Raw genomic sequence first — 15,385 nt, forward strand, 5'->3', positions numbered from 1 at the left:
ACTTCTTTTTCTTTAAAGCCCCCTGAGGAAGGAAAAGACATTTGAAAAATAGGACCAAATAGATATTTTAAATGTTCTTCTCTGTATATATAGGATGTTGTATCGCTTGAAAATGAAGCTCCACTGAATCTGTTGACTGATTGACTGATAACTAAATATTTGTATTTATTATTTATAAAATATTTCTAAACATTATATATTTATTGTTTATAAAAACAGATGAAAACATACCAGCGTCTGTACTATGGCATGATTTGTGGCATTCATGTGAGCATTGAGAGGAAATGAACATTCTCCATCACAATAAAATGCAGCATAACCCTCTGGAGCTATAATCCAATCCTATAAAATAAAAATGAAATGTTTAAATGCAAATTTTCCATCTCAGTCATCCCTCAGTTTTGGTTAAAAAAAAAATTACCTGAAAAATGCCTGAAAGTTGAAATTCCACATACTTTCAGACACCACCTATAATTTTCAGGACTGTATCCCCAAGATGAGCTACTGTGAAAAACCTGACATATGTAATATGTACATATGTACATATGTACATATCTCATATGTATATATGTGAAATCATTCAGGCCATCTGTCCATGTGATTTTCTTGGCAATAGTAAGAAAGTGACTTTTCATTGCCTTCATCTGATGTATTTAGTCAACATCCCAGCCTAGCTTAAAGCCTTCATAATTTCAGATGGCTCCCCATCCAATCAGATCTGAATCTGTTTTGCTTTTTCAAGATCATTCCAGCCCAGTCAGAACGGTTTCAGTGTTAACATACATATTCGGCAATAGTTAAGACTCAGTAGTTGACTTCATATGTTAAATTTCAGTATGTTAGGAAATGTTTTTACTGTAGTTTGTTACTAAACTTCAGTTGTTTGGCTTAAAGATAATTCAAACCATAAACCTGAGTATGTAAACCAGTCTGGACTTGCCCATTGCTATAAACCAACTAGCATAATAAATCTTGGCTTTGTGGCCATCCGTAGGAGGCACAGAGGACCATACAACCGTGCGGATGGCTAGACCTATAAGAGTACGCCACCTTGTAATAACATACGCCACCTTGTAATAACCGGTGTTAAATGGACATTTTAGGATTTTTACCCTTTTGATTTTTAATTGTCATTAGTTTATAATTTTAATCCTAATTTAATTTTAATGTTAATTTTTACATGTTGCTTTATTTATCAATTATATTGCATTGTAGACTGAAGGCAAAAGCAGAAGGAGATGGCAGAAGATGAGATGGTTAGATAATGAACATGAATTTGGGAAAACTCCAGAAATCAGTGGACAGGGTGTGCTGTGATTCATGGGGTCACAAAGAGTCAGATATGACTTAGCGACTGAACAAGGACAAAAATACCGCTCAGAGCTCCTCTTTGAGGGAGATGGGTGGTTTAGAAATATGAAATGTAAGTAAATAAATAATGTGATTAATGTCCTGTGCCTATGAAAGCTAAGTATTGCTCAACTGCTGTGGAGCACAGAGTAAGCTACAATGTTGAAGAGAAAAGAAGCAGCTGAGGAGGGAAGCTTCGGTTTTCCTTTGTCTGTTTGCTGCTTTTCCTCTGCAGACTCAGCACCGAAAGAGCAGAAAGTCTCTTGTCCTCTTTTAACATGATAATGTCTAAACTGTATGATAATCCCCAGATTATCATTCGCTCTTTTGAAGTGAGAGCTGGATTTGTTAGGAGAACCATAATGTAGTGAGAATGAGGTGTCTAAGTATGTGAGGTAAAAAGACAGGAAGGAAGTACGAACTAGACATAACTAGTCTTCTCTTACTTTTCTTCCTCCTTCTTATCTTTTCCTGCTCTTTGCATAACCTTGCCTAACCCAAAAGGTAGATTTGTAGATGAAGAGAAGGAAAAGGAGGAGAACAGAAAATGGAATATCATCTCTACCTGCCACCCAAGGTCTCGAAAGCTCACGTAGAGTTCGTGTTTTCTGCAGGCTTGCTTCTGTTCACTTGTGTTATAATCTGCGGGGGGAGGGGGGAAGCACATTACACAATTGTTTATTGTAAGCATTCATTAAGCCTGTGTTATTTGTTCAGGTTTTAAACATTCACTCTTTCCTTCAGGAGATATTACTGTCTTGTGTAAAGCATGCTTTGTGCCATTCTGCTCAATGCTGGAATTGATTCATTAGAGTTTTGTCCTGTCTGATTTCTTTTGAACAACTGATGGATTGGATCTATGATCTACTACGTCATACCAATCCCACCCATTCCTTTCCTGGTCCTTTCACAGGAATTATATAGCTGGTGCAGATGATATAAGCATTCTAGCAACGATTCTCCATTTTGGCTACTTTAAGATGAGTGGACTTTAACTTTGCTGGCTGAGGAATTTTGGGAATTGAAGTCCGTACATCTTAAAGTGGCCAAGATTGAGAAACATGTTCTATAGAGTGTAAAATGGTACATATTTTCAGCATTTAATAAGTGGCCATTTTTCAATAATTTCATAGTCTGACTTGATTTCCACCTTACTTTTAAATCAGATGAATTTAGATAAATAAAGCAGAATGGACTTCTTTCTTTGTCTCTCTGCATTATTCCCAAGGAAGGTGAGTGTTCGGGGATATGATATACATTAAAGATAAAATTGCTTTCTGCACGCTATCCATTGTATCCATTGAGTGCCACCTTTTTGTGACTTTCTGCTCTTTTTTTGTCTTCTCAAATGTTCAGATTATTCCTACTTCCCCTGTACAGAGATAGATTGAAAGAAAACATGCAGCTCTGCAGCTGCCAGTCGCTTTTTGGAAAAACTGAATAATATTCATAGCAGTGGAATAATATTGTTCTACACACACTGCTCACCCAGAAGTTCTTCAAAAACTCCGGTCTCCCCCACAAGTCCTTTAGGCATTCCCCCCGCCCCCAATAAAAGTTTCCTGAAATGGCCCAAAGTATCACTTTGCATTTCTCCACAATCCCAAAAAGACTAAATACAATTTGAAAAGAAATGAGTGTTGTCTAGCTGTGAAAAAAATATATATACATTCCAGCATACTTAATATGGAGCTAGTATCCCATCTCAAGAAAAAATGAAATCCATTTAAACTGCAGGGTTATTCTGAATGCCAGTTTACTAAACTGAAATCCATACTCCTCCTTGCCTTTCTACATGAGGGAAGTATAGGACATTATATTACATTTCATGTAAATGGCTAGGGTGACATTTACTTTATAGAACCTGGTGTGAAAGTTCCAATTTCACTGACTGGGCCTTCAGTGCTGCATTTGCTTATTCTGCTAGGAATCAAAACCATGGGATATTACGGATGAATAAAGTTTGTCCCCAAATAATTTAGGAACTGGAGTTGGCAACTGCCCTCCAGCCCTTTACATAAATCTTTATGGAGCATAAAGAGGGAGGGGGGGACTCTTTGAGGGGAAGAGAAAGAAATCAAATTTGAAACTTGTCAAAATACCCATAGACAAGCAAAGCCTATTTTTTTTTTTTTAATTTGATTTATATGCCGCCCTTCTCCGAAGACTCAGGGCGGCTTACAATGTGCTCAGCAATAGCCTTCATCCTTTTGTATATTTGAGATTGACTAGGAGAAAAGAGGATTAACAAAAAAAAAAAGACGAGTTTAAATATAATATCAACAAAATATGCACAGATTTAATAATGATTATACTGTTGGGCTTCCATCATAAACACACACTGGGAGGAAATTACATTGAATTATACCATTTCAAAACAGATGTGATTTTTGCTCCATTTATTACTGAAGAAATTCGGGGAATGGTGCGGTTATTTAATGAAATTGGCTGCAATTCTGGCAACTTGGTAAGAAGCATGGCATTGTCACCTGCTATCCTTTGTAGGATATTACAAGAGAAGAGAAATAGGCCAGCAGCCACAAGAGAGTAACTAATATAATGTCTGCTTCCAGCCTCTAATGAAATTCTACTGATTTGTTTAAATCTGTTGTGGGGGGGGTTGTATTTAAGCGGTACAATCTACCTGTGAGCAATATGTTTCCCCCCCCCTCTCATCTGAAGGTATGGCTATGATCTGTACAAGATTCAGAATTCACCTGGAAGATGTTCTTAGGACAACGGTGGTTGAATATTGTCTATTGTATGATGGAATATGTGATTAGAACATATTTGTCAGATGATTTCTAATGGACTTATAGTAGTGTATATTCTATTACAGCACTAGTAACATTGATGGCATAAAGCTGTGGTAAGGATGTTTGTGTCTCCATATAATAGAAACGAGTGTGTTTTTTATATGTGAGATATGTCAACATTGATCCTACTGGCATGGAGCCACCAAGTATGTGGTGCCATCACCGTAGGTAGTGTTTCTAAACAAACAGCTTATCCTTTCTTTCTTTTTTTGTGAACTAATACTTTTTAAATGTTATTTACAAGTACAGTATGTTAGCAGAAGAATGACTCTCATATAAACTTCTTATATATGCCAGTATCATTAACTAAACAGGATATTTGAAATTCTTGCGTATGTTCTTTTCTTTGAAAATAAACACCAGACACAGAGTTTCTTCTCTGCAGAGACCTGATGTAACGTAATGTTCATTGGACTGGAGATTTCCATGCTCAGACATGCAGCTTACTGAGTAACTTTGGACCAGGCTCTGTGTTTCATCCCAAAGCATCCCACAGTGCTGTTTATTGCAAATATAAAATTAAGACAATCTTCTATGTTTGCCACTTGAGGAAAGGTAGAACATAAATACAAAGAATGAGAATGGGCATAACATGACCTTGAAACATTGTTACCTACTGTATAAAATAATTCGTTTTTCCATCTCTTCAACATAAATCAGTGGGATTTTAAATACCCAGCTTTTACTGACATGTCTAGAATTTTTCCAGAAACAAGCAGAAAACCCTAAAGTATTCAAGCCATTTGAGAAATATATGTAAGATATGCTGCTACAACATGTCTATGCATTTTACTTGAATTGTGTGCCTTAAGGCATCGCGGGAAGATGCAACCTAGGTACATTCTTTCAAAAATAACTTCTGCAATGAAAGCCTCACCAGAAAGGTGATTTAGGATAGGGCTATGTTATTGCAGGTAAAATGGTACAGTGTGTGTTGACACGCTGTCCTGCAGATAAATGAAGTCCTAGTTCCCAGAAATAAAAACACCATAGAGAAAGCTAGGGCAGAAATTCTCCTGACGCTCTAGCTTTCTCTTTGGAAAAATTACTTTTTTTCATGGAGGGGTATTTAATCACGTCAGCTGCCAGAAATTAAATTAAATTTCTTATGAATTTTTTTCTGCTGCAAGGGAAAGGCATGCCAGTCATCCAATCTATTAAAGAGCCAACACATACAAACAATATATGCAGAAATCAAGAAGGATGTGGGCGACTTTTGTTACATAATGCAATCCTTAAATTTTTATCATATGTTCAATTCTACCGGATGAATTGGAATAACGTGGGTGGAAAATGTAACTTGGTCCACAAAGATGAGATCAGTTGACTCTAGGCATCTGAACTATTAATTAAACCAACTCTGAGCTAATCATCTAGAATTAGAGCTTCTCTGAAGAAAATTATTATGATGGCCTCTTAAATAGGACAGTGTTCCATAAAACAGGGTACCTTGTCACTCTTACCTGCAACCCCTGACATTCTTGAAGTATTTTGTGAGTTGCTGGACTTGCTGCGATTCTGATTTTTTTTCTTAGGGTTGGCAGCTCGGACAGATCGAAAAAGGACTTCACTTGCTTTAAAGAAGGCAACCATGAATGGTTGCTTTGACTGAGGACCATGCCTGCCTATAAGACCAGCTGCTTTCACACTGATACTACGACCTACAAAATAAAGAGATATAAAATTAGCTACCATTAAACAAAATCCATATAGCGGGTGGATAATATTCTAGATAAGGTGTGGGTCTACAGAGTAGCATATTTTGTGGATATTACAGTACCAGAAGTATGTAATGTTTCTGCCTATAGTTCCACATTATGGTGACAAAGACATTAGCTGAGCAAAAAGCTCAGATCATCCTGTTTTTACAAACTGGGAAAAATAAATTGAGAATCCTGTATGCCCAAATCGCCCCCAAGAGAAATAAGAAATGGAGGTAGTGTGTATATATTTACATTTCAAGACATAAATATTTCCCAGGCATTACTCATTTTTTGTCAGGATTTTGAAGTTCAGGTACAGCTGAGGCTTCAGTCTTTCAAGGAATAATATATAATTGAGGGTGAAATATGACATGATCGACTCTGATTTTAATCCCGAGGGATCTGCGTATTTCTTTATTATATTTGTTTAGTTGAGACTGAATAGCCACTTTGTCGGATTAGAGACTCTCCTCCTGGGCATGTGTGTGGGGCAGAGGGGGAGGGGTGGAAGTGTGGAAAAAGAAAGAAAAAGTTGAAAAGGGAAAGTCTGAATGTAGACGCTGAAGTTGTATCCATCTGAATGTTGAACAAACAAACAAAAAGAAAGAAAAAGTTGAAAAGGGAAAGTCCGAATGTAGACGCTAAAATTGTATCCATCTGAATGTTGAACAAACAACACCCAGGCTCTTAACAAAATTTATTTTGGCATCTTAAAGAATGGTGTGTCTCCCAATAATATGCAAAACCTTCAGAAAGTGAGACAGTGTCATATGAAGCTAGGCAGCTGTACAGGGAGAAGAATTATCATGGCCCAGCCTTTAAATAGTAATGTGTTAGTAAATAAATACTGAACTGAGTTCTTCTAGGACAGTGATGGCTAATCTTTTTGCCATTGCATGCCAAAAGCAGGAGGAGCGTGAGGGGGTCATGCGCGCACATGCCCATACCCATAATTCAATGTGCCCCATCCCCCGTGCATGCGCACACGACCCCCCCTGCTCTCCCCGCTTTTGGTATGCGATGGCACAATGGGCCCAGTAAGCCCGTTTTTCGCTCTTCCCAGCCTCCAGAGGCTTTCTAGGAGCCTTGGGAGGGTGAAATCGACCTTCCCCACCCCCACCGCCCCGGAGGCCCTCTGGAGGCCAGAAACAGCTGAGGTAGAGCAATGCTTACGTGCCCACCAATATAGCTCCACGTGCCACATGTGCCATAGGTTCGCCATCACAGTTCTAGGAGCAGCAACTCTCAGTAGAATTCTTCTGACCGATTGTTGGATCAATGAAAGAACAACTTTGAATGAAGAAGCCTATATCCTTTCAACTATGTCATGCTCTCAAGCTTGTTCTTAATTGGGTATGTCTAGTTTAATGAAAAGAAGAACTAGGGGTGACATGATAGCAGTGTTTCAATATCTAAGGAACTGCCACAAAGAAGAGGCACAACCTATTCTCCAAAGCACCTGAAGGTAGGATAAGAAGCAATGTATGGAACATAATCAAGGAGAGAACCAACCTAGAATTAAGAAGAAATTTCTTGACAGTGAGATCAATTAATTAGTGGAACAATGTGCCTCTAGAAATTGTGAGTGCTCCAACACTGGAGGTTTTTAAGGAGAGATCAGACAAGCATTTGTCTGAAATGGTATAGGGTTTCCTGCTTGAGCAGGAGGTTGGACTAGAAGACCTCCAAGGTCCCTTCCAACTCTATTATTCTACTATTCTGTTATTTTGTTCTGTTATTCTGTTGTTTTGTTATTCTGTTCTCACTTACTAACTAAGAAAGAACTTACTAACAGTCCTAGGAGCAAGCCTTACTCAACTTAGCCCTATGCTTCCCTTTTTAAAAGCAGATTTACGGCGGCTCTTTGCCAGGGCTTGTATTTTTGAGAGAAACATCTATCATGAGCATCAATGAAAGAGGCAGTTTGATTTGCGGTTAAAGCAGTTTCCATTCTACTTCCACTGTAACAAATGCATTAATTCAGCTCTTTCCTGGCAGTCCTTTCACAGGGAGACAGGGAGAGATTAGAAGTCTCAGCCAAATACCATACCTTGAATTGACCCACTTCAGTATATAAACACTTTTACAGTGTGTTTATTCAGATGTAGCACTTTAAATTGGGTTAAGATGTATCTAATGACAGATAACTGGAAAAGGATTTTTTAAAAAAATGAAACTTAAATTAAACTTAGGAGCAGAATAACGAAGCACATATTCAGACAATTGTTAATTTGAGGGAACAAGGGAAATTCTGCAAAGGATGAAAGATAAAGGTTGGTGTGTGGGACTGTGCACTGGATGCTTAGACACTGAATAATTGCATTCATTTTTGGCTCCTTCCCTCCATTTTTGTTTTCTTTTGGTGCAGGTTCAGTTTTAAAAAGTCATAATTGGTACCCTGATCAACACACTTTTCGATACAGAAAACCAGTAGAAAACTACACTGTGATTACTCAGTGGCATTCTTATTAGTAAAACAATTTTGAGTTCTAGGAATCCATAAATGTGGGGTTGCCTAACACTGCTATAAAAAAAAATCAACATTTTCCCAGAAGAGTTCTTAGAAAATAGAGTAAATATATGAGCAATGTTAAGTACTCTAAATTTATTAACGTATATATTGTGCGATAAGCAAAAATAAGGAATAAAAATCCTTTAATGTAATGCAAACTCCCTTTAAAATAATACTGGGTTAGCAATAAGATAACAACGAAGATCCTACAAGTCATAGTTTATATAAATCCTTGAGATACATAGAGGTACTCTTAAACAGCCATTAAATATGAAGCAATTTATGTGGCTCTCTATCTTGTGTTTACTTGGTCGTTTGAAAAGTCAAGGTAGACAGAGATTTTTTTTAAATTCCTTGCTTTACAATTATATCCAAGGCTTCTATTTTAATTTTGAGTGTGTGTTTCTATGAATGTGGGAAGAAATCCCAACAACTGTAGGTGAGTAAGTGAGTATAGAAGACCCTCAACAGCTGGTGAGAGAAGAGGAACAAAATAGTCAGAAGATAGATGAGAAATCAGAAGGAGTGGTAGAGGAGACAAATCAAATAAGCTACAAGAAAACAAAAACAATGAAAAGACAATAAAAATAAAATCTAATCAAATAGATAATTCCTTAAAAGCTTACATTAGCACAGAGGGGAAAAAAGAAGACTTCCCAAAAATAATGAAAGGGTTATGTATGGGCATTCAAATGATGCAGCAGAAGGAGATAAGGGATAAGGCAGAGGGAACATTCAGTCTATATAAAAATATTAGAAAGAAATATAGGATCCCAAGAGAGAAATATAAAAGAATCACCAAAAAGTCAATAAATGATGACATTCTAAAAAGGCTGAGAGATGACGGATAGAGACATAATAACTTGTAATAATGTAATTGTATTAAAAACTAATAGAAACAAATAGAAAGTATAAACTGGGGAAATAGTAACATATATATAGAAAATTGATACATATCTATACATATAGAAAAATCTATACATATAGAAAATTTATATATATATATATATATATATATATATATATATATATATATATATAATAAAATTTATTATAACCATAAATATATTAAGGTTAGGAGGTGGAAGATTGTGATTAGGCATATTTAAATGTATTATTATGATTAACTGTGCAAAAAATATAATGGAATTTATAGCTTTTAAAGGGACTCAGAGATATAATCCCAGGACTGATTAAATTTTATTAATAAATGGTTTTATTGGTGTTTATAGAAAACTGAAATATCGGAAATATGGTGGAATTTGAGTAATATTTAAAATATTAAAATATTGGGGACTCAACAGGGGTCAACAAATACATTGTATGAAGAAATGTAATGGATGTTGAAATATAATTTTGGAGAAAGTGATAAAGAATTATAAAGAGAGAACAGTACTGTTTGTGGGGGAGAAAAAATAAATACAAATTGGGGGGAAAGTATTATACATATTGATATATAAAAGAATATATTATAATTATAATGAGCATGTTAAGGTTAGAAGTTGGAAGATAAAAACTATGTATATGTAATTGAATTATTATTGTTAGCACTGTGTAAAAAGTGTATTGACCCAGTCATTACATTGTCCGCAAAATATGTTGGTTGTTAAAGGAAAACTGTAAATAAAACATATACCCAAAAAATGGTTACTTCTTGCACATTTGAAATGGAGTCCAGAAGAACAGGAGCTACTAATACAATCTATGATTTCCCATGACTGAAAAGCTCTCCAGATAGTAAAAGCCAGAAACATGTAGATGAGTGGGAAGGCAGAGTGGGAAGATTTTGGAGGACTTTGAGATCAATGGAATAATTCTGGTTTAAATACTGTAGTAGTTTTGCTGTAAAGGTTTATCACTCTGAGTTATATAATTCTGAATTTACTTTCGTCTACAGTTTGTTGGGATTTATTTCCACATATACAGACATGCTCGTGCCTAAGTGAATAGAGTAAAATATAAAGGGAAACTTGTCCACCTAAAGTGGGTGAAGGGACAGATTGTATGGATTGGACATTATACCTTTATACCTTCTCATATCCCAAATTTCCATGTGAAATGAGGACTGCGTGAAACCATACCTCATTTCTATACCTGCCTCAAAGTCTCACACATGAACCCATACTGAGAATTAATTCACTTTGGATTAAAAGAAGAAAAAAAAGCTAATCATAACTATTGCCAAAACTGGATTTTTTAAAAAAAAATAGGCATTTTTTCCTCTCTGAAGCCAGAATTACATTACATTAATGTGACAGAGTTGTTTTGTGGTTTTATCTGTACATGTTGACAATGAAATTTCAAAAGCTATGTAATGTAATCCTTCTGAAAGATTTATGAACTTTCAGAATGTTTTACTGTACACATTCTTTCAGTACAGCAAGATATATTGTTCAAAACGTAAAAACATTGCAATCATGTCACAAAATCCATTTTTCAATGTAATATACTTCCACTGTGAATGAAGTGTTATAAGGTTTCTTTTGATTCCAATTGGACTTCATTGTAATAATCATACAGATATAATGGCGCAGGGAATAAATATGATCCCTTCATAATTATTTTATTACAGAAACAAAAAGAGGTACAACTCTTTGAAACAGATAGACTTCTTTTCAAAGTTGAAATGTTGCTGCCTTCTGTATTAGAAGTGTTCTATCTCAGTATGGTCTTTTACCAAACACACTAAACGTTCTGGTGTATGATATCAAGTTAGGTCTCATATCCCCATAATTATTTCTTATATGAACTGCAGTATTTGTATTCTGTCCTCTATATTAAGAAAATCAGAATGTCTTGGGCTATGTCTTTGAATGTTTAAACATGATTTCATATATAGGTAGTCCTTGCTTAAAAAAAGTACTTAGGACCAGAATTTCCATTGCTAAGCGATGAAGTTGTGAAGTAGATGCTATGCTGCTTAACAATGGTAATTCAAGCAGTCCCAGTTATTGTCGTTAAGTGAATCATCATGGGTTGTTAAGCAAGAGCGTCACATAATTACAATTTCCAACTACCAGCTGACTTCCCTATTGACTTTGCTTCTGGGAAGCTGGCAAAGAGAAGGCTGTAAATTGCAATTGCATGACCACAAGGCACTATGACAACTGGAAATCTGAGCTAATCACATGATTGCGGGGGTGCTGTGATGGCTGGAATTTTGAGGATTGTTCGTAAGTACCACTTTTGCAGCGTAGTTGAAAGTTCAAACTGAATGAGTGGTTGCTAAATGAGGACTACCTAGTCAGAAATATATTTAACAGGGCTGGAAAGTATTTCTATATATAAAAATGAGAAAGATAAAATGGCAATTTGGTTGGATATGATAAATAGACTCAAAATGGAAGAATACACACACTGGTAGTTTTTTTTAAAAAAAATACATAATATTAATTATTAGTAGGGACAATACAGTATGCAGAAATAGAAAGCTATAAACCAAATAAAACAAACAACAAGACACAACTATCAGACTTAACAATCCACAAATGTCTTAAGGTGGTGCCTTGCACGTAAATCACTACTGAGTGAGAGGCCAGACGGAAAACTAAAATCTCATAGTAAGAGCATTCCCCAGGGAAACTGATACAATTTTAGCTATTTTCCCCCTAGTGACTTATACTATTTTCATCACTTAGCCATCACTGAAGTGATATAAAGCCTGTCCTCATGAATATTACTTTGACAGATAGAAATTGGAAGAATATACCCCGTTTCCCTCAAAATAAGACATCCCCTGATAATAAGCCCAGTCGGGCTTTTGAGCGCATGGCAATAAGGCCAAGCGCTTATTTCAGGGTTAAAAAAATATATAAGACAAGGTTGTATTTTTGGGGAAACACAGTAGATGATACCATAAGTCACTTGTGAGAAATGACCATCCAGACAATCTTAAATGCTTATGCCATAGATACAGTTCACGTACTTTGAAACTCAGAGCCAAATCTGATCCAACATGCTAATATCTATAATTAGATGTAGTTTTTCTTTTATTGTTTGTTTTAAGGTGAAGGATTGGGAGGGGAGGGGATGGACCAAGAGAAGGAGAATTCAGACTGGATCTCTAGGAAGAATTACTCCTTCCAAATCCCATTTTCCCAATGAATGCCCTACCTTTCCTATCTACCCATAGCGTCTTTGTGGTGAGATGGGTGATAGATAGATAGATAGATAGATAGATAGATAGATAGATAGATAGATAGATAGACAGACAGACAGATGGACAGACAGATGGACAGACAGATGGACAGACAGATAGATATGCTTTTACACCAAGGAAAATCTTACCGATGCATGTGAGATTCTCATTATAAAAACCAGACAGTAGTGATTTTTATAAGAAAATAATAGAGACAGCCTAATTCCTCAACCACCATCAAGCTCATAATCAGATTCCAGTCTATCCCTTGCATCCTTTTAGAAAAATGTGTACATTTCTCACGGTCTAATTTCCTTTGGGCCCTGGCTATACAAATTAAATCTGGGGCCTACAGCTACAGTATTAGAAGAAATAAATCCATTATTAATTATTAGAAATTAATCTAACATTTGTATGTGTTTAACCTACAATCTAGGAGGAGATGGAAACATAGAAAATGTAGCATAAAAATCAGATTTCTTTCTTTTTCTTTTTAAATCATTCATTACAGCATAGGTGCTAAAACAATGGGACTATATCAAAAGCTGCACATGGAGAAAATAATACAAGAGGCTTTTTCTACATCTGCATATATTTTAACACTTCCATTCATCAGCTGACCTCTCACCTTCTGTATCAGTTGGAAGTGATGGTTTCTCCTGTAAAATCACAACTCCCTTCAGTCTAAAATGTACACTATAATAGAACTCAGTGGACCACTACAAAGATATACGCAGACATTTAGAAAAGAAAATTAGAAAAAACATGATCCTTTCTTAATTTAGCACAGCCCTAGGGAAACAATAAGTTATATGTTGACAGACTCCATATGTGTTATGTTGCTCTTTAGACCTACAATTCAATATAAAATGTGTTTTTAGCAGAAAATCAGCCATATTTCATGCAGAAATGATGCCTCTGATACCAAATTCCATTTTCAAAGGAAAAATAATGGATTTCAATATCACATTGCCTTGTTTTTCATTTTCATCAAGAAAGAAATGCAAAACTATGATGAGCAGGTACATTTTTCATACTCTTGTTTTATTTTCTACATCTTTTCCAACATACTGCAATTTCAAACAAGCTTTTTATCCCTTTTATCTCTTTTAAAATTAAAAATCACAGACCCAATTAAAATCCAAAAGGAACGTATTTTAATTCAACAAGAGGATTCAAGCCAGCCTCATAATCAACTAAGTAAAACAAGGTCTAGGGTGTTGGAAGCACTAAAGCTAGGAGAAATAGTTCTTGGGTTTTGTTCCTGGCACGTTGCAAGTTAATCAGAATTATACTAGTATGACAAACAAAGGCGCAGATTACATTGTATGGAGCTTGAGCACATGCTTGTGAAAATCTGCACTATTTAATTCTGCAAACATTAGATATATCTCAGTAGAATCTGGTTCTGTGTTTCTTACGTTATTTTAATCACTAATAGAAAATTTGTTCAAAGATTATCTATTCATTTTTCTTAAACATTTACACCTACTTATTATCCTACAGATCTCAGGATCTGCTTTAATCCATAAATCACAGAGGATAAAACGCTCACATAAAATAAAAATAAATGATTGCTTAAAAGATTAAAGAGCAATAGCCGTAATACAATACTAGACAATTTTGGGAGGACCAATGGCCCTCAATACTGAATGCTTGAGTAAAACCAAGTATTTCCCTGGTGCTAAAAACCAGGGAAATTTAACACCTTCCTTCCATCAGTAACATAGCACAAGTGGTCTGCCCATGTTAATGAAATAAATGACTCTCCCCATAAATCTGGATTCTCTTCCTTCTGCACTATCTACATAAGCCGGGGTGTCCATCTTTGGCAACTTTAAAACTTGAAGACTTCAACTCCCAGAATGGCTGGCTGGGGAATTCTGGGAGTTGAAGTCCACTGGTCCTAAAGTTGCAAAGTTGGACATCTCCGATCTAAGCCCACATGTGTCAAGCTAATGATAAAATGAGGCAGCATCTTGGCAATCATGGAGGCTGGGAACTCCTAAACCTAGCATGGGAAAGGGTCCCATATGCACGTTAAATTCTTCAAAAGGACTATTCTGGAATTTTCTACATCTGAGACCACTTCAGCTAACCTGACTACAGAGGCCAGCAGTAAATATGACGGTTGCTATGCCATCAACCTCTTTTTCCTATGTCTTAGTATATCAGGTATGCACCTACATGTAAAAATATTTTCATAGCACCCACAGATTTAATGTATGTCACTGATCAAAATGTTCCCATCCAACCCAGAGGATCCAAAATGTTTATGAGTTCTGTGCAGTTTGTGTGCATGTAAAGAGCACAATAATTTCAAACGGATTCATGTGAAACGTGTCACATACATACAACTTACCATCTGCCATCTCTGCACAGAGCTGCAACCCTAAATTATTCTGTGGGTCAATCACCCAGTGGTTGCTGGTCACAGTGATATCAAACACAAGCCAGCCAATATGAGGAGCTTGAGCTCGTTTTGAATCTAATAGGAACAGGTCCGCATCCCTAGTATAGAAAAAAAGAGTAAATAAAAATGCATAATTATTATGTCATTGGGATTAACTTTGCCAGTAAAACATTGATTCTGACTGTGGCACAGCAAGGCAGACAATTTACATACATATGACATCACATGTTGAAAATGAAAGGCAGTGATCCATAAACTAATTAAATTCCAGCGCTTCAAATTAATTTCTCCAAAATAATTTTGTGTTGGCATTAATAAACCCGGACATTTATAATTTTTATTTTTTTTTATTTCTATAGATTTGATATACTAAGTGATTTCATCTCGCACAGTTCAATTCTATGAACATGTAACTGTTGCAGATGTAACAGAAATTCTAATAGTTGCATGCAA

At 35.9% G+C, this 15,385-nt stretch overlaps 1 protein-coding gene across 1 annotated transcript in view; it reads right to left on the reverse strand.

Annotated features, from left to right (window-relative positions):
- Nucleotides 1–15,385, reverse strand: part of BMP5 (bone morphogenetic protein 5) — a 50,700-nt gene that overhangs the window by 3,632 nt on the left and 31,683 nt on the right. Inside the window, exons 3-6 of the mRNA XM_034436697.3 lie at nt 14,882–15,030; nt 5,630–5,827; nt 1,916–1,992; nt 232–342 (exon numbers count right to left, since the gene is read on the reverse strand). Coding sequence (XP_034292588.1) covers nt 232–342; nt 1,916–1,992; nt 5,630–5,827; nt 14,882–15,030 — 535 coding nt within the window. The remainder of the gene's footprint in view (nt 1–231; nt 343–1,915; nt 1,993–5,629; nt 5,828–14,881; nt 15,031–15,385) is intronic.

This window comes from Pantherophis guttatus, chromosome 1 (assembly GCF_059756535.1).
Source record: "Pantherophis guttatus breed Tessera chromosome 1, ASM5975653v1, whole genome shotgun sequence".
In the NCBI taxonomy this organism is placed as follows: Eukaryota; Metazoa; Chordata; class Lepidosauria; order Squamata; family Colubridae; genus Pantherophis; species Pantherophis guttatus.